The sequence below is a fragment of the Leptopilina heterotoma genome, unplaced genomic scaffold (genome assembly GCF_015476425.1).
Source record: "Leptopilina heterotoma isolate Lh14 unplaced genomic scaffold, ASM1547642v1 Lhet_18, whole genome shotgun sequence".
Classification (NCBI taxonomy): domain Eukaryota; kingdom Metazoa; phylum Arthropoda; class Insecta; order Hymenoptera; family Figitidae; genus Leptopilina; species Leptopilina heterotoma.
Genome location: NW_025110896.1, coordinates 2,261,004 through 2,287,492, shown reverse-complemented (window position 1 = coordinate 2,287,492; position 26,489 = coordinate 2,261,004). Strand labels below are relative to the sequence as shown.

General features: G+C 24.2%; 1 protein-coding gene across 1 annotated transcript; it reads right to left on the bottom strand.

Moving 5' to 3' along the window:
* Positions 1 to 1,892: 1,892 nt before the first annotated feature.
* LOC122499948 (trichohyalin-like) lies at positions 1,893 to 24,655 on the bottom strand. Its single transcript, XM_043608554.1, has 5 exons — positions 24,499 to 24,655; positions 17,773 to 17,875; positions 17,569 to 17,651; positions 14,834 to 14,938; positions 1,893 to 6,808 (listed from the first exon to the last, which is right to left on the bottom strand). The coding sequence occupies exons 1-5, from the start codon at positions 24,521 to 24,523 to the stop codon at positions 2,019 to 2,021; spliced, it is 5,106 nt and encodes a 1,701-aa protein (XP_043464489.1). The 5' UTR covers positions 24,524 to 24,655; the 3' UTR covers positions 1,893 to 2,018.
* Between the last annotated feature and the right edge of the window lie 1,834 nt (positions 24,656 to 26,489).

The window sequence follows — 26,489 nt, the reverse complement described above, 5'->3', positions numbered from 1 at the left end:
TGTGCATTATTTATTATGCCATAAATACTGATTGTGGAAAAAATGTTATGGAAAATTTTGTAATTACCATTATAAGATCATTGAAAAGATGATTCATTCCGTTTAATCCTAGAAATTTCAAAACTCTGTCTCGAATCCATAGTACTCTGAATTGAAAAAAGGGAATATTTAATTAAAGATTGCCTAAAGTTGTAAAAGTTCATATCATTAGCGAATGTATTGTAATTAACTATTTGGTAATAGAAATTATTTATTGTGGTTTGTTAATCTTTTTCTGCATTATCGTATATTTTTTCTATTTATTTATAGTTGACTTTTAAATAAAGGAATGTAAAATCTATTTTTAGTTGACTATAAATAAAAGATAATAGAATTTATTTTTAGTTCACCATAAAATATAAATAAAAGAAAATAGTATTTATTTTCAGTTCACTGTAAATAATACAAGCAATAATTGAATTTTTTTTTGTAAATTAGAAATTAGAAATTAGAAATATCTATGCATTATCTAGTATTACAGATTGCAATTCTAATTCTAATTAAAATTTTCGTATTAAAATTAATAATGTCCTTACCTAAAGTCCATGGTTGACGAAGGAGAGACTGAAATTTGAGCTTCATCATATTCTTCTCCTTCAAAAGTCTCTTCACCTTCGTCAGGAATTTTCGTATCGAATTCTAATTCTTCCATTTTTTAATAATTTTTTTCTACTGTTAAGTTTTGTACTTAGATTGCAAAATTCATTTTTCTAAATTGTCCTTAACCTCTAACAGAATAGAATGTCAATCAAATTCTTTTTAATACATTCAAAATGCAGTATACAAAACAATTAGCATAAATTATTTTAAACGTGTTTTGACGTTAATTGTTTATAAACAAAAAGTCACTAGTTGATAAAATAACATTGAAAAATTATTTTTCGTAAAATATTTCTACTTTATATTTCTACTGACTTTAAACACTTTAGAAGAGAAGGGTTTGGTCGTTAGGCAGTTCTCGTTGTCATGGAAATTAAACAGTTTCTATTTTAGTTGTTGACAATTAATGTAACTATAGCTGAAAATTAAAACTCAAAAACTAGTTGGAAATAAATACTAGTTGGAATATTAGTTGAAAATACTAATTGTAAATTAAAACCTGTTTAAAATTACTACTAGTTGAAAAATAAAAACTCTTTAAAATTACTACTAGTTGCAAGTTAAAATTTGTTTCAAATTACTACTAGTTGAAAATTACTACTAGCTTAAAAATAATACTACTTGCAAATGTCACTAAATTCTTTGGAAAAAATTCTTTAATTAATTTAATTCTTCAATTTTTATTTTTTTCTAAAATTTTTTTAATTTATTTATTTTGTTATTTACTTTATTTTAATTATAAACAATTCTTTTGAAAATACTAAAAATATGTCGCACTAAAAGAACATTTTTGACTTGATATAGACAATTAATCGGTTATTTCAATCAAATACATTTTTTTAGTGCGTTTCTTTAATAGTTAATTTAATTAACTTTGAATTTAAAAACCTAATTAATATTTTTTGGATATAGATAATTAAAATATTACATTAATACATTTTTTTATTGAGAAAATAATTATTAAAGAAGAATTTGATAATTGTTAATTAACTGATTATTTGATTCAAATAAATTTTTCTTGCAGTGCGAAAAAATATACTTTTTGGTTACTTTAAATTATTAAAATTAATATTTTCTAATTAGAGTAAGTATTTAATTAATTATTCAATTAATCCAACAATTAACCTTAACTTATGATAATAAGTTATATATAATCTTATTTTGAAAATTACGATAAAGTTAAATTTTCTTTAAAAAAATCTTAAAAAAGAAAATATTAAAGAAAAAAGAAGAGGAATAAAAATAAGAATCAATTATTAAATATCGTTAAAGTTTATTTTTAGATACAAAAATCTTTATTTTCAATAATAACTACAAAAAAATTACAGACTTTCCTTTCAAAAATCACACTCAAAATCACGTACATAATAATTTTGTTTTCAAACATTTTTGGTACTCTCAGTACTGTCGAAAGTCATTTTTCTCGATGAAAATTTATCATTTGATTTAACTACAGCTCCCTCGGTTACGTAACCCTGAAGAACAGCATGAGCATATTCCTCTCTTCCCTCGTGTGTGTCGAAGGAAAATCCCAACGATGGAAGAAATTCCATTTCCACCACTTTTGTCTCAATTTTTCTACTATTATGTTCTTTTTTAATATCTGGCTTTCCTTCTTTTTCTTCTTCTTCTTCTATTTCTTCTGTTTCTTCTTCTTGATTTTTTATTTCTTCTTTTCCCTTTCGTTGATTTCTTGTTTGCTTTTGTCTTCTTGTTATTTCTTCTTCCTCTTGTTCTTCTATTTCTTCTTCTTCTCGTCCTATTGTTCCTCCTCGTACTATTTCTTCTTCTTGTCTTCTAATCTCTTCTTCTTCTCTTCTTATCTCTTCTTCTCCTCTTAATTCTTTCACTTGTCCTCTTCTTTTTTCTTCTTCTTGTCTTCTTATTAGTTCTTCTTCTCTTCTTATCTCCTCTTCTCCCCTTAATTCTTTCACTTGTCCTCTTCTTTTTTCTTCTTCTTGTCTTCTTAATAGCTCTTCTTGTCTTCTTATTAGTTCCTCTTCTCTTCTTATCTCTTCTTCGCCTCTTACTTCTTTCACTTGTCCTCTTCTTTTTTCCTCTTCTTGTCTTCTTAATAGCTCTTCTTGTCTTCTTATTAGTTCTTCTTCTCTTCTTATCTCTTCTTCGCCTCTTATTTCTTTCACTTGTCCTCTTCTTTTTTCTTCTTCTTGCCTTCTTATTAGCTCTTCTTGTCTTCTTATTAGCTCTACTTGTCTTCTTTTTAGTTCCTCTTCTCTTCTTATCTCTTCTTCTCCTCTTAATTCTTTCACTTGTCCTCTTCTTTTTTCTTCTTCTTGTCTTCTTATTAGTTCTTGTTCTCTTCTTATTAGCTCTTCTTCTCTTCTTATCTCCTCTTCTTCTCTTCTTATTAGTTCTTCTGCTCTTCTTTTTTCTTCTTCTTGTCTTCTTATTAGTTCTTCTTCTCTTCTTTTTTCTTCTTCTTGTCTTCTTACTAGTTCTTCTTCTCTTCTTATCTCTTCTTCTCTTATTGCATCTTCCACACTTTTTTCTTTTTCTCCTTCTTCTTCTTCTTCTACTTTACTTTCGAATTCTTCCTCTCCCGAATTTTTTGCTCTATTCTCTCTATTCTCTTCTTTTTCGTTTCCTTCAAAATTTGTAAATTTTTCCAAATTCCGAGAAGATTCCTCTAAATTTAGCGCCTTTAAAGTTCGAAATTGAGTGAATCTGTTCACGTACGGTAATTCAAATAACGGTTCAGTTTCATCTTTGAAACTCTTGTAAAGAGGTTCACCAAAACTTCGGGTTAATTGTTCCAAAATTTGTTCCTTGCGAAGAAATGAGGATACATTTGTCGAATTTGTTGGATCGGGAACTTTTTCATTTTGAACTTGAGTTGAAAATGGTCTCGGTAGTCGATTTGTTTTCGCCAATTCAGACATTAACTGAAGAATTCTTATTTGTTCGCTATTTTCAAGTTCGGCACTCTTTTCCGTTCTGTTGTGTATTTCTAAATTTTCTTCAATTTTTTCATTTTCTCCAAGTAATTTTTGATGAAAATTATTATTGTTGTGTTGAATTGGTGATTCGTTTTCTGGGTTATTGATTTCGGATTCATTGTTTGGATTTTCGTCTATTGTCAGGGAGACTTGATAAGGAGTGTTGCTCTCTTCGATTGTGTCTTCAATTTCAGTTGGAGTAAAGTCAGACTGTAGAGTACTTCTAAACTGGGGATTGGGATCAAAATTTATCAGTGGATCTTCGTTGGGTGGTTCAAGATCCAGGGAAATTGTCCTATGAGTCAAAATTTGATTTTCATTTCTATCGACTGGAGAGTGTTCCTGAATTTCCGATCTGATAAAATCGGAATTTTTATTTTGCTTTCTCGAAATCTGTTTGTTATTTACTTTTAGTGCCTCGTCCGAAATTTTTGAGTCGAAAGTTTCTCCTTTTTGTTGATTATCCCATGACGAATGGACCCCTAAATTTTCTTCTTGAATTTCTGATTTATTTGGGATTTTCGTTTCGGAATTTTCTAATTTTTCGTTATCGTAATTTTTCGATAATTGTAAATTTTCTGATTGAGTGTTAAAATAATTTTCCGATGATGTGTTTCCAGAGTTGTCTTGGGGGGAATTTTCGGTAGAGCTTGTTTCACGACTGTTTGAATGATGCTGATAGGGAAGTGGTGGAGGATTCCTCGTCGCTGAAAAAAGTTTTCGTTCAGATTTCGAACGGAATGATCGAAACGGCAGGCGAGGTGGTTGTAACACTGGAGACAATTCGGGAATTATTCTACCCTGAAGCGGAGCATCAGAATTAATAATCGGGTCGGAAATTGGTGACAGAGTTGATGAACTTTCTTGATCTTGGTTCTCCTTTAAGAAATTAGGATCCTTTGGATCATTTCTTTGAGTCTCTGAATATTTCTTCGAATAATCTGGAGAATTTGAGTAATCTTGAGAATTTGGGTAGTTTTTATGGTTTTTGGGAAGATCTTGATGGTCCCCTTGATCCTCCTTTTGATAATCTTGAGGATTTGGGTAATTTTGATGATTTTTGGGAAGATCTTGATGGTCCCCTTGATCTTCCTTTGGATAATCTTGAGGATTTGGGTAATTTTGATGATTTTTGGGAGAATCTTGATGTTCCCCTTGATGCTCCTTTGGATAATCTTGAGAATTTGAATAGTTTTGATGATTTTTGGGAGAATCTTGATGCACCTCTTGATCCTCCTTTGAGTAATCTTGATGATTTTTGGAAGTTTCTTGATGCTGCTTTGAATAATCTTGATGATCCTTCGAATAATCTTTATGATTTGAATAATTTTGATGATTTTTAGGAGAATCTTGATGATTTTTAGAAGAATCTTGATGCTCCTTTGAATAATCTGGTTGCTTCTTTGAGTAATCTTGCTCTTCTGAATGATTCTCGTGTTCTTGGATGTTCTTTCTTTCTTCCTTTTCTGAATGATCAACTGTTTCTAAATGATCAACTGTTTCTGAATAATCAACTTTTTCCGCATGATCAACATTTTCTGGATAATCGACTTTTCCTACAAGATCAACTGCTTCTGAATAATCAATTTTTTCTGTTTGATCAGCTTCTGAATAATCAACTTTTCCTTCATGATTAACCGCCTCTGGATAATCAACTTTTCCTTCATGATCAGCTGCTTCTGAATAATCAACCGTCCCTTCATGATCAACAATTTCTGAACGATCAGCCGCTTCTGAATAATCAACTTTTCCAGCAAGATCATCATTAGATGGATTTAACGGAACATTAGATGGATTTGATGGAACATCAGATAAATTTGATGGAACATTCCCAGCACTGGAATCAGATGCACTAGCATCAGCTCTACTCCTATTCGCAGCATCCTTTGAATCCCGAAATTCGTCATTCGATTGTTTCGAATGATTTGTTTTCGTCGAAGAATTTTTTTCAACAACTTTTGTCGCTCCACTAACATTAAGCGATGATTGAGTCGTTGTTTCCTCCTCCAATCGCTCGGATGATGATCTCACCAGTCCAATACTTTCCCCACCTTCCATAATTTCGTAATTATCTTCCTCGTCGAACCTTCCATCGTATTCTTCATTCCTGAAATAGTGAAATCTGGTATTTTCTTCTTCTACTCGTTTAACTTCTTCGACTCGTTTAGCTTCTTCCTCTCGTTTAGCTTCTGGAGAAGATCCTCGATATTTGAGAAAACCACGAGTCGAATTTTTCGCACTGTAACGAAACACACTTGCCGGAGTCGTCGAAGGATAATTCTTCCCATGCTCGTAGAGATGAACCGAACTGTCCAAATTCTGATCGAATTTGTCGTAGGCAAGGGTCGATGATCTGTAACTCATTGGCACAGTGGGGGAATAAAATCGTCTACTTGTGGTGGTAACAGTTGGAACAGTTGGTGCATAAACTGGTTGAAATTCGCTGACAAATTCGTTCAATCGATAGGAATTCGCCTTTTCTGGATGACGATTCCTGAACCCTGATGGATGATTCTCATTCTGCTGATTATTATTCTTATCATCATTACTATTATAATTGTTGTTAATATTATATTTATTATAGTTGTTATTATTATTTTTATCATAGTTATCATTATTTTTATCATAGTTATCAATATTTTTATCATATTTGTTATTATTATTTTTATTATAGTTGTTATTGTTATTAACTTTATAATTTCTGTTCAATAGTCGCGAATCTGGATAAATCTTTGGTGAATGGGTTTGATATTCCTGTGAATAGAGAATATGATCATCATCATTATCATTATTTGATTTGCTCTTGAATTGATTAGAATAATCGTCAAATGAATTGGACGATTCTGAATTTTCAGATGGGTCATCATAATTGGTGGGTAGATCATTTTCCGGTGTATCAACACTTGGATAGTGGGTAATAATTTTTGTCTGTCGGGCACGTTCCTCGGGTTCAGTGATGAGTCCCTCGTCTGGATGAAGGTGTATCATCACGTAGGCTTTTCGTATCATTTCATCGCCATCGTCCTGATCGTAGTGATTGCGATTGATTGTGTAGAATTTTCTTGTTGTTGAACAATCGACTTTGTTCCACCAGTCGCAGGTCTGGAGCTTTTGGCTGAAAAGTGATCCAACTGGACATAGGAATGAGGACACAAGAATGTCGTCACAGACGTGGAACAATTGACAACCCGCCTCATCATCGGCATAGTAACCTGTAAATTAGAATGAAACATTTTTTATATCTTGAATTGAAAATTATTTTTTTGATTGTTCCTTTTGAAACTCACGCGACTATTGATACTTTTTTCAACTCATACAAAACTATTTAGATACTATTTTTGTAAATAATTTACTAATTATACTTATTTTCTTCAAAGAAACCACTAATGGTACTACTTCTTAAGAGGAGATTTTAAATATTAATTTATTTAGTAAAGAAATTAATTCTAAGGCTCTAAAAAGATTGAAGGGGATAAAAATATCGAAAAGGATAGTAAATTAAAAATTGAAATTCGTTTACATTAATTGTCAGACTCTCTAAATTTGATTTTAAATAATTCTAGAACTATGAATATTAACGAACATCTTGAGATTCAATATGGAGATGCTACTCTTCACCTGCGAACGCCAAGGTCACCGCTAGATGGCACTTCAGTTAATTCCTGGAATTTTTACTGACATCTGGTGGTGACCTTGGCGTTCTCAAGTGGAGAAATTAAACCATCATTTTATTCCACGAGAAACTTTAAAAATACATATAACATTTTAACAATATTTAATTTATATTACATTTCATTACAATATATTTTAACAATCTTAAATTTAAATAATTTATTTAAACTATTTATATTTGAACAATTTCAATTTAAAAACAATTAAAAATACTTTTTAATAAATTTTAATTTACATTATGTTCCAATTTATTTAAAGAATTTACATTTAACAATTTTCAATTTAAATAATTTAAAATGAAAATACTATATTATAAATAGTATAATTAATAATTAGGTAAATAAAAAATACTAAATAAATAAATTAAATAAAAATTAATACAAGTCAATAAATATAAATAATAAAAGTAAATAATAGAAATAAATTTAAGTAATAAAAATAAATTAAAATAAAATTAAAATAAATAAATAATTGAAAGTAAATAAACAAATTGATTACATGAAAGACCGATAATTCGAAGAGCAATTTTATAATCTTCGCTTACAAAATTGACAAGTTAAGTGTTAATAAACTATTATTATAAATTAAACACAAACTGTAAAAGTTGCTCTTGACTATTATAATATTATCCTTTCAAGATATTTTTTATATGATTCAAATGACGTGCCCTTCGTGAATACATATTTTTCCCGTCTCTCTCCCAGCCTTTAAATTGTTTAAAAGGTTTTTCATACATGCATTTCAAATTTTTATAAAAAAAAAAATCCCCTTCCTCATTAATTCTTTACTGCCCTTTTCCATATAATATTAAAACGATAATTTATGAGCCTTTGACAGTGTGTATTTTTCATATAAAGTAGCAATGGATAACAATCGTAATATATAAAATTATTCTTTTTTTTGAAGTTAAATTGAAAGAATAAGAATTACCTAAAGGATAAATAAAGGGAAGGTGAATGTTAAAAGTTATGTCAGTTCCTATAGGTCGTTGGCGTGATCACAAAACTTGTTTTCCGATTCGTTCTAATGATGATATTTTCTCATCGTTTGATATTATATTCTTTGGTTTCATTAAAAATGTTTATACATATATGATTGATAATAGAGAGTTTATTTTATTCTCGCATTTGGTGAATTTTGTTTTCAAGCAGTAAAAGTGTAAAAGAAAAGAGTCTTACAAAATAATGTAAAGAATCTTATTTAAACGAACCGCAATATTTAACTCTCTTATGTAATGTGAGAATGATAGAAATGCAACAACTTTATTACTCAGTGTCAAGTGTCGGCGAAGCTCATTATCACCTCTTGTGTGTAAAGCGCGTGAGAATCTTTCAATGACTTTTGTAATCAACTTTAAATCTTTTTAAATTTTTGATTGAATTTTTTCTCTCTGTACCGCTCTCGAGTTATGTTAATGTTACCTTTTTGGCGTTTTTTATTACCTTTTTTATTTTGTTATAATTTTATTATAATTATTTTCATTATTATTATTATTATTATTATTATTATTATTATTATTATTATTATTATTATTATTATTATTATTATTATTATTATTATTATTTCCATTAATTAACACTGGGTTACAAAAAAATGGTCATGTCGTGTTTATTTAAAATTTACTGTGTTTATTGAAAGTTTAGGTGTCACAGAATAAGAATATACCAGAAAAACTTTTTTTCATTCGGTCATTCCCTTAAAAAACGAGTTTAAAGTCTCAAAAAACCGTATTTTTAGCACTTTTTGAGGCAGCGTAACAAGAAAATGCAACATGATAAAAATCTCTACAAAAGCTTAAATAAAAGCTTAAACCTTCAACTTTAAGGCTCAGAACTGAAAAGTACTTAAAGAAGCACTGAAAACCTGCAGTCACTATCTGAAATTATCAAAAAAGCTGGGTTAGGTAGCACTTGGTAAAAATCGATTTCCCTAACCGGATTCGGTTGCAAATTGTTATTTTAGGTTTTTTGAGGTTTCTAATGACGAATTGGAACTTAGATTTAAAAAATTTCAAAGTGGCGGACTCAATTTTTTAAAATTATCAACGCAAATTTTGAAAAATTGAGTGAATTCATTATTTTCAGTCCGCCATTTTGAAATTTTTTAAATCTAAGTTCCAATTCGTCATTAGAAACCTCAAAAAACTTCAAGTAACAAGTTGCAACCGAATCCGCTTAAGGAAATCGATTTTTACCAATTGCTTCCTGTTCTAGCTTTTTTGACAATTTCAGGTAGCGACTGCTTGATTAAGGAGGTTTTTATTGATTATTTAAGTACTTTTCAGTTCTGAGCCTCAAAGTTGAAGGTTTAAGCTTTTATTTAAGCTCTTGTAGAGATTTTTATCATGTTGCGTTTTCTTGTTACGCTGCCTCAAAAAGTGCTAAAAATACGGTTTTTGACACTTTAAACTCGTTTTTTTAAGGGAATGACCGAATGAAAAAATGTTTTACTGGTATATTCTTATTCAGTGACACCTAAACTTTCAATAATCACAGGAAACTTTAAATAAACACGATATGACCATTTTTTTGTAACCCAGTGTAATTAACCTAATTTTGTAATTAAAATAACATTCAATTGATATAACTTAAATTAGAAGTAAAAATTGATTAACTGCGTTTTTAATTTAAAGTAAAAATTAATAAATTTAATTTTTAATTTAAAGCGTAAAAATTGATTTACTCTGTTTGATTTGATTAATTTAATTTTGAATTTAAAATAAACTTTAATTAATTCAACTTTTAATTGAAAAGTAAAATTTAATTAATTCAATTTTTAATTAAATATAAACTTCAATTAATTTAAATTTACTTTTTTGTAAGGTATGTTCTTTATTTGCAGATGAAAAAATTTCTAATTTACGTAACACTTGTTGCATTTTGCAAAATTTCAAACTCAAAATATTGATTATTTGTCTTTTATTAGCAATTTATTGTAATTATTGTAAATTTTTCGAAATAAAACCTGATAAAAATCTTTTGAATAAATTTTCAATGTCATCCGACGTGTATTTATCAACTTCTTCCGTAATTAATTATAATTAAGTAATTATTGCATAATCGAAGATTTCCATTTGTCAATATACAATTAATTTTATCAATCTTTGAATTATTCTTTCATTTTGAGTTTCTATAATGAATGATTTCGCATATTTTTTTCATTTGTTTGCTACGAAAAACAATTTTGCAATTATTATTTCTGTAATTACGTGCTAATTTATTTATTTATTTATTTATAAACACGGATTATATGGTTACAGTATGTTTATAGTATAAATTTACATTAATTAAAATTACACTATTTTTATATTATAAAATATAAATATAATTAACTATTTTTTTGAAAATTTTTTTAAAATAAAAAGAATAAGTAAATAATTAAATATTAAATAAATAATTAAATAAAGAAACACAGCGAATTCTATTTCTTAATTTCAATTTATGTTTATAAATTATATTTGTCAATTAGAAAATTTAATTGAAAATGAAAGGGAAAATATTTTAAATATTTAATTATTATTATTTTTCCGTAGGAATTAAAATTCTTCAAAACATTTAAATTCAAACTTTTTTGAAATTAATCAACTTTAAAAATTGTATTGTTATAAAACATGAAGAAAACGATTACTCCGAGTGTTAAAATTAATATTTTATATTATAAGAATATTTTTACTGTAACTTTTAAAAAATTATTTTCATATTCTATTATTATTTAAAATTTAAACTAAAATTCATTTTCAATTAAATTTTTATTAGAAAATTCTACGAGAATTCAATTATTTAAATTTTAAATAATTGATTTCTTTAGACTAATTTTATGCAAATTCTAATTTAAATATTTGAATTTCTGAGAAATTTTTATTATTCATAAAAAAAATTGAATTCTTATGAAGATTTTTACAACAAATTTTTTAAATAATAAAATAATTGAATTTTTGGGAATAATTTTGTTATTTATCTTTAATAATTGAATTCTTTCAAAGAATTATTTATATAAATAATTAAATTCTTGGGAAAAATTTTATTAAAATCTAAAAGAATAATTAAATTATTTAAAAAAGTTTAATTAATTTTGTATTTAAAATAATTGATGTCTTTCGAACAATTCTATTTAAATATTTGAAAATAATTAAATTCCTGTGAAAAATTTTAATATTTTTGTAAATAATTGAATTCTTCTAAAGAATTTAAAAAAACATTTTTTAAAATAATTGATTTCTTCGAGGAATTGAAATTAAATTTTTAAGAATAATTACATTTTTCGAATAATTCCTGTAAAATTGTATTAAAAAAATAATTGAAATCCTGCGATAAGTTTTATTATTTCTGAAAAAAATTATAAAAAATTAACAAATATTTGAGTTTCTTTGCAACTTTTATTATTTATGAAAATATTTAAATGTTTGCTTAGAATTTTATTAAAATTGTTTTTAAATAATTGAATTCTTTTGGGTAATTTTATTTTATTAAAATAGTAGATATTGAAAATCACTAAAATGAGGAAAATTTTTAGAAATAAGTGAATTTTTGACAAGAATTTTATTAAAAGTTTTGATAATAATTTAATTTTGACAAATTTAACTAATTTTAGAAGAATTTCGAATGATTGAAATTTTCCAAAAATAATTATAATAATATTAAATCTATATTCCAATTCACGTTTTATTTTTATAAAAAAAAATTGAATTAAAAATTTTAACGTTCTATTATTTTTAAAATTGCTAATTTTATTTATTAAGAGAGTGAGTGAGAAGTCAGCTAGTTGCTAATTTTTTTATTAATTTTAAGTAAATAATTAAATAGAGAAATAAAAGCGAGTGTTTGTTGAATAAATAAATAAATTAATTAAAATTTTCCTCTCTAAATCTGAATTAGTAGAATTCTACAAAGAAATAGTAAAATTTTACTAATTTTTAGTAGTTTTCATGGAAGACTTTTCCCCTTTTCAATTAGTAGAATATTACTAATTTTTAGTAATATTTTACTAATGTTTTAGTAGAATTTCACTAATTGAAAGTCACTTTTTTACTAAATGAATTAGTGAAACTGTTTTATCGACTATTAATAAAACAGTTCTACTAATTGTTAGTAGAATTCTACTAAGCAATTAGTAAAATCTACTAATAATTAGTAAAATTTCACTATTTCTTAGTAAAATTATTACTAAATCATTTGGTGGAAGACTTTTCGTCATTTCATTAGTAACTTTCTACTAATTCAGATTTAGAGAGTCGATTTTGTTTGTTTAGTAGAAAAGAACTAATTAAAAAAAATTAAAAATCAGATAGAATTTGCAAAAAAAAGTTTTCCGTATCTCAGACTTTACTGCGCCTTTATTTTATAATTTATATTGCGATATGAAGTAACCTATATGTCAAATGGCATATCGCCCTTTTTAAAAATGAACTTAAAAGGTATCTTTTGTATATATCTTAATAGGCACTGTCACCTTGACTTTAAGGCGACAGTTTGAAGAAAAAAAAGAATAAATAAATAAAAATAAAAGAGTCTATTGGTCGCCTAAGGATTGGAATTGGAAGACATAAAACAAGGCAATGCTTTTTACGGGGCTCTCTTTTATAACAGAAACAGAAGGTTGGAATCAAAGCGCTTCTGCTAACGCTCTGACCTATTGCGAAAGTGTATAAAGAAAATGCTAACAGCAGATTCCATCCTTCGTGTCAGGAAAGTTGTTTTGTTACATCCTTGACCTCGATGCCAAAAGGTGACTAAAATATATAAAATTTTTAATATACCTTTGAACCCATTCAACTGCTTTTTTTTATCGTCAGCGCGCATAAGTATCTATTTTGTCTTGACAAATGCGTCCGTTCTGATTTCGTGAAAGAAAAAATTTATTCACTAGCTTCTGCTTATTCTCTATCTGCAAAATTACTATTTGTTGGTTTTTTAAGTAAAAAAAATTAGCATCTGTTGGTTCTTTATATGCAACATTATTAATTTTTGTTAATTTTTTTCCTCTTTTTTTTATCTGTTGGTTATTTTTTTGTAAAATTTTTATCTGTTGCTTCTCCATCTGAAAAAATTAGTATCTGCTGATTCTTTATAGGCAAAATTATTATTTGCTGGTTTTCTATCTGCAAAATTATAATCTTCTTGTTCTCTATCTAAAAAATTAGTATCTGCTCGTTCTTCATATGCAAAATTAATATTTTTTGGTTTCCTGTCTGCCAAATTATTATCAGTTGGTTCAAAATTAATATCTACTGTTTCTTTATATATGCAAAATTAGTAATCGTTGGTTCTCTATCTGCCAAATTATTATCTCCTGATTCTCTATCTGCAAAATTATTATCTCCTGATTCTCTATCTGCAAAATTTTTATCTCCTCCTTCTCTATCTGCAATATTAGTATCTCCTACTTTTTTATAAACAAAATTATTATCTTCTGGCTCTCTATCAGCATAATTATTATCTTTCAGTTCTTTATCCGCAAAATTATTATTATCTCTCGTTAATTTCGTCATAAACATTTTTAATAGCTTTCCTATATCTGATTTTTTCAAGAAAGAGACGACGAAAATTGATCAGGATCGTTACAAAATAGTGTTTGGAAAAATTAAAACGCTTGTCGCAATACTTAAGTGACCATTATATTTTTTTCCGAATAAGTAAATTACTAATGAGTAAGAACGACTATTTTTATGATGTTCTAACAGGGTGTGGATTAAATTAAATATGTTGCATAAAATACATAAGTTTAATATTATGAATAATCACAGAATTGATAGGAAAAAATGTTTTCTTTATTTCATTTTTTCTTTATCAGATTTTTAGTACTGTATTTGTTTTTTTATTTCTCTATTTTTTACTTTTTTACCATAAAGAATCTATTTCCAAGCAATTGGATAAGTTTATAACGATATAAATTGCGAGGAATTATGTAAGTTTTATATTATTTCGTGGGATTATGATTAACTTTTTTCTCTGTGCAGTAGGAAGGCGATTTTTTTTTTTTTTATTTTAAATCGAGAATAAGAAAAATGTAATGTAACCTTTAGGACAAATAATAGTCTACAGTGATTGCTTTTTTTGATGTCTTATGATTTCATTTGAAATTTTTTTTCACTTATGTATTTTTATTTCTTGTTTCATTTATTTGTTTTTATTTCTTTTTCATTTTTTCTTTTTCCATTTTTTTTATTTCTCCTTTCATTTTTTACTTCTTTTATCTTTTCTTTAATTTTTTTTCAATCTTTTGTTTCTATTTCTTTCTTCAATTCTTGACTTATTTTTTCAATTCTTTCTTCAATTCTTTATTTATTTTTTAAATTCATTTTTTATTTATTTTTTAAATTCTTTTTTATTTCTTTTTTCGATTCTTTTTTTATTACTTCATTCAATTCCTTTTTTATTTCTTCGTTTATATATTAATTCTTTTATATTTCTTATTTTTTCAATATTCTTTTTTATATTCTCGTTTCATTTTTCAGTTTGTGAAATAAGTGACAGTGAATTATAAGTCGAATTCGATACCGAATTGAATAAGACTTTTATAGGAGTAGAGAAATGTTTAGGAGAAGGTCAGAGTAATGATTGACTTACCTCGGTCACGTCCTTCACAAGTAAAACTTGTCTGAGGTAGTCTCTCATATGCTGGATAATCTACTCCCGGCTCGCCTGGGACGCTACTTCTAATGTCCGACGAGGCTGAAAAAGAGAAATTTTTTCAAAAAACAAAAAAATTATAACCAAAATTTTCAACAATTTTTACAAAAAATTTTTAACAAATGGAAAACGTATTTTTTTTATTTTGAACTGAAAAGTGGAGTAAAGCAATTTTTACTATCTAGTATTTTTTCTACATACTATTTTTACTATTTACTATTTTTATTAACGATTTTCATTGCAGTATTTTTACTATCTATTATTTTTATTAACTAATTTTACTTTTTACTATTTAGTATTTTTATTTACGATTTTTACATTTTACTATTTACAATTTTTAATGTTTAGTATTTTTAATCTTTTACATTTTTACTATTTGCTATTTTTATTTACTAATTTTACTGTTTACTATTTTCTATTTTTACTATCTATTATTTTTATTAACTAATTTTACTATTTACTATTTAGTATTTTTATTTACGATTTTTACATTTTACTATTTACAATTTTTAATGTTTAGTATTTTTAATCTTTTACATTTTTACTATTTGCTATTTTTATTTACTAATTTTACTGTTGACTATTTTCTATTTTTATTAATTAATTTTACTGTTTACTTTTTTATTTTATTTTTTTACTATTTAATATTTTTAATTTCGATTTTTACTTTTTTTAAAGTTTTTTATTTTTACTATCTATTATTTTTATTTACTATTTTCTATTATTTATAATATTTAGTATTTTCCTTTACTATTTTCTATTATTTTTACAATTTAGTATTTTTATTTGGCTTTTTATCTTCTATTACAATTTTCGGTAATTTTTTTTTTTACTATTTACTACGTAGAAACTAAAAGTAGAAAAGAATTTCCCATAATAAAAGCAATAATTTCTTTTTATAGCGCAAAAAAATTAATATTGATCGATTTCCATTTGTAAAATTCTAAACAAAGGAAAATTTGGCAATTCTGATTATAACGATTGCAGATAATGTGCAATTTGCAAACAATGATAAAAAATTGTTACATCATTTTCTATTTAAATAAATTAAAGAACAATACTTAGTTAAAGAAATAAACTATTTTGCACTTATTCTGTAGAATTTATTTTCTTACTGATTTATTTATTAAAGAAATGAGAAAAAATAAAAAATTACGTTCAGTAATAAAAAAAATCTTCATTATCATAAAGTTTCAAAATTTTGTATTGTGAGAATAGGTGAAAATTTACGATTTTAGTTAGAAATTAATTAAATTAAATTCATCTGTTTAATGGTAAATAATTTTTAATTTTAATTAATTAATTAATTTAATTAATAATAATTAATAATAATTAATAATAATTAATTTAATTTTAACTCCTTAAAATTGTTAATAAAAATTGTCTCTTAATAATAAAATAGAGGAGTTAATAGCAGTTGAAACTATAACTTATTTAGAATTATTTTTGTTAACGATATAATTGAGTAAATTAATATTTTTTAATTAAATTGTACAAGAAAGTAAAATGTGGAAAAAATGAAAAATCCTGTTTTCTTTTTAACGGTACAAAAATTTCAAAATGCAAAATCCGCTATGAATCTTTGTGCGTCACGCACTAAAGGTAATAAATTTTGCAGTTGACCTTGTACTCAACCTCATTTCTCGTTATAATTGCATTCAATGCAAGTGCATTATGTCATGAAGAGAAGTTCATTTCGCATATTTTTGTTTATCGAATATTTGGCACTCAATTTTTATAATTTTTAAATTTATTTCTTATTTTCATAATTTTTATTTAATATTTATTTTCTTCTTTTAATATTTTTCAATTATTTTTTATTCGAACAATTCTTCATTATTTTTTATTTGAATTCCTAATCATTTTTCATTTGAATAACTCTTATTTATTCTTCATTTGAATAATTTCTTAATTATTGTTCATTCGAAGAATTCTTAATTATTTTTTCCTTTCATGATTTTTGAATTATCTTTTATTTTCATAATTCTTTATTTGTTTTTTTTTCAATATTTTTAAATTATTTTTTATTAGAATAATTTTTAATTATTTTTTATATGAATAAAAAAATTCTTAGTTATTATTTTTTTTACAATTTAGAATTATTATTTATTTCAATAATTTTTATTCATTTGTTATTTCAATATTTTTTAATTTGTTATTCCAATAGTTCTCAATTATTTTTAATTTGGATATTTTTTATTTATTTGTTATTTCAGTATTTTAAATATTTTTTTAAATTTAAAATTCTTCTTTTTATTCGAATAAATCTTATAATTATTTTTTCTGTCGATAATTTTGAATCATTTTTTTATTTTATTAATTTAGAATTATTTTTTGTTAAAATAATTTTGAGTTAAATGTTTTGTTTAAATAGTTCTGAATAATTTTTTTATTTTATTAATTCTTAATTATTTTTCATTTTTATTCTATTTTTTATTCACTTTTTTTAGGATATTATTTTTTAGTTTTATTTTACGAATTTTTATATAACAATTTAAATTTTTTTCTATTTCCCATCTTATTTTGTGGGTGGTTTTATTTATATCGCGAGGTTTATTAGTATTTCTTTTTTTCTCCATCGAATATTACAAAAGATTTTCTCTTGCTTCAGAGAGTGAAGAAAAAAAATAAATTTTCTTTGGTGTAATAATGAATAAACTGTATTAACTCACCGGATCTATCTCGAGCATTATAATGACCTCTGTCGAAACCATAATCCTCGAAGAAACCATCATCCTTAGCATCATAGTATTTCCTTTAAATCATATATTCGAGATTTCTCATTGTATACTTAATTTTTCTTTTTTTTAAATTTTTTTTTTCGAATAAAAATTCGAGCCAATTAAGATTAATTAATTTCTTATTCATTTTCGTACCTTCCTCTGCTCCCATCAATGGCTCTTCGAGCAAGGAAACTCCTCTTGGTATCTTCATCTTCTAAACTATTGTGAATATTGCATAAAACCACTGCTACTAAATCTGCAATTCGAAAAATTCAATTGTTTAATTTATTCTCTGCTATGAATTTAAAAAGGGAAGGAAAATATTTGTGGAATTTTATTCATTGCATTATTTTTTTCTAATTAAAAAAAATTATAATTTATTATTTGACGTATTTAGGTCTTTTTATTACAAAAGAATTAGAAAAAATTGTTTCAAGAAAAAGCAAATAATTTATTGTTAAAATTGTTTTTTCACAACAATTGCCATTCTAGTCATAATAATTATACTAATTATTATCAAAGGAATAAAATAAAAATTATAACTAACAAAAAAAAATTGATACAAAACTTTGCTAAATTATTATTTACCATTTCATTATTTTATTTATAATAATTTCCATACTTATTATAAGAAGAATAAATTAAAAATTGTAACTTCAGAAAAAGAAATAAAAATTCGTGAAATTTTAATAATTAAATTATTTTCGTCCATTTGTATCATTTTTAAATTGTAAAAATTAAATTTTATTGCCAAGAGGGCAAATAATTTTGCAAAAGAATAAAAAATAAAATGTCATATCTGAATTTGTGAATAATAAAAAAAATCGACACAAAATAAGTAGACTTTCGCAATTTTCACTTTCGCTGGTGCGAAAGTAATAATGATAATCGGTCTTCAAATAGTTTAATACCGCAAAATCGCGCGAATGCAATAAAAATACACAACTTTTGTGTGAAGATAGTTTAACAAGAAAGTTGACGCTTTTTTATATAAATAAATGGTAAGCGGGAATATTAATTTTCCTTGTCGTAATGGCCTTCATTAGTTTCCTTCTGTTACCCGCAAATACTTTATCAAACCGATCATATCTTACAAACCAGGTATCATTTCCAGTTCCTTTAAATTATTTACACTTCAAAAATTGTCAGATTGACTCTGTAACTCTATCTTATGAATTTATTCATCTCCCTTTTGATTAATTTCTCTACAAATTTTTCTTTTCATAAATACCTCGTTTTATACCAATTTTTTGTTTTTTTGTGTTATTTTTTTTCCTTTTCATAAATTTAACAAAAAAAAACAAATATTTACATTTATAAAATTTGGCGAATATCTGATCTTATGAATTTATTCATGTCCCTTTGGATTAATTTCCATAAATTTTTGTTTTTTGTAGAAAAATTTTTGTATTTTTGAATTATTGTTTCTTATTTATCAATTTTTCATGGAAAAAAAATTAACAAAATGTAAGAAAATTTTTACATTTGTAAAATAATTTTTATTTAAATTGAATCATTTTTTTACAGGGTATATTAATTATTAATATTAATATAATAATTTAGTAAATACTATAATAATTTAAAATAGCATTTAAAAAAAAATTTCGAAAAATAAATTATTTAACAAAATTTAATACAATTTATTTTTCACAATAATTTAATTACTTTCACCAATAATAACATTTTTCATGAAAATTAAATTTTTTTAAAATTTTTGATAAAATTCTAAGCATGAATTTTATTATTTTCATAAATAATAAAACTCATCGAAGAATTTCAATTATTTTTAATACCATTTAAAAATAATTAATTAAAAAATTCAGTTATTTTCTTGTGAAAATAATTATTATTATTTATTTGTATAAAGTTTACTACGAGAATTCAATTATTTAAAGTAATAAAATTTTAATATTTATTATATTTCGAGAAAATTAATTATTTAAAATAATTTGCATAAAATTCTTATGAAGATAATTTCAATTAGATACTTTCAAAAATAACAACATTTTTCACAGAAATTTAATTCTTTTTAAACATTTTTAATAAACTTTTCCGCAATAATTTAATTATTTTCAAAAATAATAAAATTCTTCTCAGGAATTCAATTATTTTTGAAAATTAGACTAAATTTTTTTGCAAAATTCAATTATTTTCATAAATAACAATATTCATTACAATAATTCAATTATTTTTAAAAGTAATAAATTTCGTCTTGGAAATTCCATTATTATAAAAAATTCGAACAAAATCTTTGGCAAAAATTCAATTATTTTCATAAATAATAAAATTCTTTTTAGGAATTCAATTATTTAAAAAAAAACTGTAATAAAAAGACCACACAGATATTCAATTACTGTCAAAAATTTTAATAGAATTCTTTGTAAAATTTAATTATTTTTAAAAACTTTTTACAATTTAATGATTTTCAATGTCTACTATTTTCATAAAATTTCCAAACAGAATTCAAGTACATACCTATTTTAAAAATTTTTTGTAAAAATCTTTGTAAGAATTTAATTCTTTTCATAAATAATAAAAATTTCTCAGGAATTTAATTCTTTAAATTAGAATTTGTATAAAATTAGTCAAAAGAAATGAATTGTTTAAAAAATTTTATAAAATTCTTCGCAAGAATGAAATTATTTTTAGGTATAAACATTATTTAAATTCTTTCATGAATAATAAAATTCGTCGCAGGAATTTAATAATTTATTAGCAGGATAAGAAGAAAATAAATATTTTTGATAAAAAGTCAGGAAAATAATAAATATGGAATGGAATTTTTGTCAATTTAAATTTTGAAAATAGATATTTGGTATAATTTATTTTTAATTGCAAAAATTAATAATAGATTTTCATTGATTTGTGGAATATTCTTTGAATCACGTATTTAGTGACATTAAATTAAAAATGATAAGGAATAAAAATTTTATTAAATTACTATTAAGCAAAATAATATTTATAATTAATTCAAAATTGTAATGACAAATAGAAATCATCAGAATTTTTTCCATTTCTTTTCATTAAAAGACTAAAATTTTGTTAAATATTATGTTTTGTCAAATTAAAATTATGCAGATTTTTGTTCTTCAGTTCTAGACAAAATTATAAAATTGTTAAACAACTGTGGTTAAGAAATTATTTTTGTTTATGAATCACAATTTTCTTAACAAAATTATTATTTTCTAGAATTTTAAATTATTTTTTATGAAAATAATAATTGAATTCCTTAAAAATTTTATTATTTATGAAAATAATTAAATGTTTGTATACAATTTTTTTAAATAATTTAATTCGTTTTGGTAAATTTTATTAAAATCTTAGATATTGAAAATAATTGAAATTAGCAAATTTTTTGAAAATAATTGAAATTAGGACACGAATTTTTTTGACATTTATGAAAATAATTGAACTTTGGAGAAGAATTTTGTTATTTATAAAGATAATTGGGATTTTTACGAGAATTTTCTTCAAATTTTGAACATAGTTGAATTTTATAAGAAGAATTTTATTTTTCTTGAAAATAATTAAATTTCTGCAATTATTTGTAATTTCTCCAAAATCGAATTTTTTTATTGTTTTCAACAAAAATTTAAATTAGAAAATTTTTAAATTCTATTATTTTTAAAATTGATAATTTTATTTAAAAAAGGTATAGTAATATCTTTTAGCAAAAACTTTTAAAATTATTATTGTTATTAATTTAGTTAACGTAAAAAAAAATTCGACATAAGACTAAAATTAATCATCACTGACAATGAGTAAATTAAATTTGCAAAGTTCTCATTTTCCCACTATTAGTAGTCTAATAATGATAATAATGATAATGAACGGCAGATAAATATTCAGTACTTTAAGAAACATGTATAATAATAGGGCAATAATCGCACTCTTAATAATGAAGTCTTCCTTCATTTTGAGATTGATTGCTGACAGTATAACGAACGCTTGTTACTGGCAAATCACAAAACTTAATCGTCTAGAGCATTGAAAAGTTCAGCCACGCTCAATTTCACGTGCCATTCTCTAAACTGTATTATAAACTTATATTCAACCTCTATGAAGGAAGTACTTAATACGTTCACTTTGTTTCTCTTTATAGCAATCGAATGCGAGTGTATAACAATGAAGATTCTCTCCTGCGCCAACAATTTTTCAACTTAAACTAATGGAGGGAAAAAAAGATTTTAACTCTCACAAAGATTTTAACTTAAACAACAAAAATAGTCAATTAGGTACCATTTTGAAAATAATGTTGCTACTAATAAAAATTAATGTATCACCATTAAAATGTTTTTCTAACTAAAAAAAAATTTTATGAACAGTAAATGTCACTGTAAAAATGGTACAGTTTATTTTTAATATGAAAAAAAAATTTTTTAATTTGGATTTTTTAGTTTAAAAAAAGTTCTGTGTTTCAAAATTGAACTCATAGACAGAATTAAACTGCACAAAAGAGTAATTAAATAAATACTTAATCAAATAATAATATTAATTTATTTAAGAAATTATTATTAATTTATTTTAGAAAATATTTTTTTTTAATAAATATTTGTTTAGTTATTAAATAAATAAAGCTGAGAAAAATATTAACAACTATGTTAATTAATGTTAGGTAATTGCTAATATTTTTCTTAGCTTTATTTTTTTTTTAAAGTTTTTGCAAAACTTTCTCTGGTAAATATTTTTGATTTTATTATTTGCGCAATCTGTAAAAATTCATCAGTGTTGTATGAATATTCAAAAAGTGAACTAGATCAATTGTTAACGAATGGAGGAAATGTCACTGTACACGATTGGTATACATATTAGAATTCAATTCAATTACACTATTGCGATCTGTAATCAGATATTCCGCAAATAATTACCATTATCAATTTCTCAAACACTGGAATAAATAAGCAAAAAACAAAAAAAAATACACACACATAAACACATTCACTTTTCTTCCTGTTTTAATTTGCACTGGAAATATCTCATGTCCCTGTTAATTACCATAGTTTACATTTTTGCCAATTATTTTCTGATATAAAAATTTTTCATTGTCAACATTTTGCATTGACCTGATTTTATTTGTATGCTAATAATTATTAAACGAATTTTTAAGACTTTTTATTGGAAAATATTTAATAATAAAATTGTCAAGATCTGGGACTTTTAATTTTTCAATTTAATTTAACTTTAATTAACTTCAATTTTATAATTTCATTTAATTATTAATTAAATTAGTAATTCATCAATTTAATATTGAAAGTAGAATGAATGTCAATTTAAATTTATAAACATATTAACAATAATTATTAATTTACAATTATTAATTTACAATTGTCAATTTTCAATTATTAATTTACAAAATTATTATCACTATTTAATTATCAGAAAATTGTTTATATATTTTTAATTTGTTTTTTTTTTAAATTAGAAGCAAAGACTATTTTAAATTATAGACGTTAAGAACTGTAATTGTTATTATCGTTACAATTATTAATTTACAAAATTATTATCACTATTTAATTATTAAAAAATTGTTTATATATTTTTAATTTATTTATTTATTTTTTTGGAAATTAAGAGCAAATACTATTTTAAATTATAGTCGTTAAGAACTGTAATTGTTATTATCGTTACAATTATTAATTTACAAAATTATTATCACTATTTAATTATCAGAAAATTGTTTATATATTTTTAATTTTTTTTTTAAATTAGGAGCAAAGACTATTTCAAATTATAGACGTTAAGAACTGTAATTGTTATTATCGTTACAATTATTAATTTACAAAATTATTATCACTATATTATTATCACAAAATGTACTTATTTTTTATTATAAAAAGTAAATTTATTTATTTTCTTTTTTATTATTTTTTCATTTATTTATTTTAAATCAGGAGCAGCGACAATTTTAAATTATAAACATAAATAACTGTTATTATTATTATTATCGTGACAATTATTAATTTGCAATTTTTCGAAAATTTGTTTATATATATTATTTATTTATTTGAAAATAAAAGCAACAATTCATTATGTGCAAAAAATAATTATGAGCCAAAAATAATTAAATTAATTTTATTGGATAATGAGTAATTGTAGTAATTATATTAATAATAGTAGAAATAGTGGAAATTAATAAAAAAAAATAGTAAAAAATGAATAATAGTAAAATTAATAGTAACAGTAGTTAATAGTAAGAAAAATATTAGTAAAAAATAGTTAATAGTAAGAATAATAGTAGTAATAAGAGCAGTTAATATTAAAAATAATAGTAGTAATAGCAGTTAATAGCAAGAGTAATAGTAGTGATTATAGCAGTTAATAGTAAAAATAATAGGTAGTAGTAATAGCAGTTAATAGTAAGAAAAATATTAGTAAATAATAGTTAATAGTAAGAATAATAGTAGTAATAGTAGTCAGTAGTAATAATAATAGTATTAAAAGTAGTCAGTAGTGATAATAATAATTAATTGTTAATTGAATATTTAATAATTTAAATAAAATAAATAATTAAAATAAATTTAATAATTTAATGATTGTGAATTAGTAATAAAAAAATTATTCACAGAAATAAATTATTATTCACTTAATTTTTTTTCCTAATAATTATTGGGGTTGAAATTATTTAAAAAACTAAACGTAAAAAATATAACTTAATTTAAAAATTTAATTTTGTTTATTTTTTATGGTGAGTACTCACCTCTATGTAATAATTACATTTAACACTTTTTGATAGATTTTTTTAGTAAATAATTTTTTTTCATTGAATATAATTTAAAAAAAAATTTGAGGAACCTATCTGATGAAGTTTTGTATTTTATTTTTTTTTTTAATACACTTGATTCACAAACAAAAAAAAGTACTACGAATTAAAACACTTACACGATGCGCGCAGGGCAAACCACATGTTGTAACATTACATCAGGCTTTTCGAGACTATCATCCGCCCACTAAGAAGCAAACGATGCACTGCGAGTCTTGAATCTCTTCGACTCTTCTTCTTCTTCCAGCATGTATAACATCTTCGCACTTAATGGGAAAGGGATGGGGGGAATCTTACCTTTCTTTTGCTTTCCACCTCTCACCTGTCGCGCTTCCCACAATATTCCACCACGTGGGTGCCTTCTAAAGAAAAAAAAATCTCTCAGTTATTTACCGCATCTCTCTCTCTATTTTCTGTACTCTATTCTATTTTGTATTCTATTCTGTATTCTATTTGCATCCATTGGCAAATATATGCACCAATTAGTTTCCCATATACTGCTCTTCTTTTTCATCTTAATTAAATACACTGTATCCACACACAGCTTCCAGATAACTTCCCATAACAAATTTCCATTACTACATTACATGGAAAAAAAATTCTTTTTTTATACTTAGGAATGCGGGAAAAGACAAGACTAGATCTAACAATTCTGAAGAGAGAGAAATTGTATTCATTGTATCTGATTTTAATTTAGATTATATGGAATTCACATGTTTAGAGGCGTCAATTTCGTGAGAGTCCAATAAGTTGAATAAAATATACGAAATTATTCATCGGCACAGTGTATAATAAATAGAAAATGTGATGTGTATTCACGCGTAGGTGTTATGGTGTATATACGGTGTATTGAGTAACATTGTATATATACAATTTTATCTCAATCAAAGAATAATTTTAAGGAAAGGTCACACTTTTGTCTTTGGCAAAATTTATTCAAGGTATTACGACTGTTGTCTAATTAGATAACCCTGTCATTGTCTCTTGCAAATTTTCCACAAGATTCGAAAAGTTTCAATTAATTCATCAAAAATGTCAAAACACTGAAAAATTTTACATCAATTGTGCATAAAAAGGAGTTTAAACTAAATTCTTTTCAATTTTAATAATTTTAATGGACTGGTATCAACCTAGATTGTTGCTGGGATGTTGCTGAACAACATTCTGAAGGATAAAAAATTTTATTCTAAATTTTAAGCCCTTTTAAGTAGTGGCAGCCACGGCCGAACATTAAATTGTCATAAACAGACGTTTAAATTAAATTCTTTTCAATTTTATTATTATTTATAGATTGTTAACAATCTAAGTTGTAGCTGAGATGTTGCTGAAAAACATCCTGAAGGATAAAAAATTTTATTGTAACTTTTAAGCGCTTTTAAATAGTAGTAACCACAGCCGAACTTTAGCAGAAGATGATAATTGTCAAAAGATACGTTTGAATAAAATAATATTCAATTTTATTATTCTCTATGGACTGTTAAAAACCTAGATTCTTGCTGGGATGTTGCTGAACGACATCCTGAAGAATTAAAAATTTTATTGAAATTTTTAAAGGCTTTTAAATATTAGTAACCACAGCCGGAAACCAGCAGAAGATTTTTGTGGACTGCAAACAATCTAGATTGTTGCTGGAATGTTGCTAAACAACATCCTAAAGAATAGAAAATTTTATTAAATATTTTAAACGCTTTTAAATATTTGTAACCACAGCCGGAAACCAGCAGAAGATTAAAATTGTCACAAAAAAAAGTTTAATTTAAATTCTTTTCAATTTTTATAATTTTAATGGACTGTAAACAATCTAGATTGTTGCTAGGATGTTGCTGAACAACATCTTGAGGAATGGAAAATTTTATTGAAACTTTTAAACGCTTTTGAATATTTGTAACCACAGCCGGAAACCAGCAGAAGATCAAAATTGTCACAAAAATAATTTTAAATTAAATTTCTTCTAATTTTAATAATTCTTGTAGACTGTAAACAATGTAGATTCTTGCTAGATGTTGCTGAACAACATCCTAAGAAATATAAAATTTTATTGAAATTTTTAAACGCTTTTAAATATTTGTAACCACAGCCGGAAACTATCAGAAGATCAAAATTGTCATAA

Coding starts and splice junctions, on each gene's coding strand:
- LOC122499948 (XM_043608554.1), bottom strand. CDS start 24,523: ATGTGGTTTGCCCTGCGCGCATCGT. Junction 17,876..24,498: donor GTTTGCCCTGCGCGCATCGT/GTAAGTGTTTTA, acceptor TTCGAATTGCAG/ATTTAGTAGCAGTGGTTTTA. Junction 6,809..14,833: donor TTGTGAAGGACGTGACCGAG/GTAAGTCAATCA, acceptor TCTAATTTACAG/GTTACTATGCCGATGATGAG.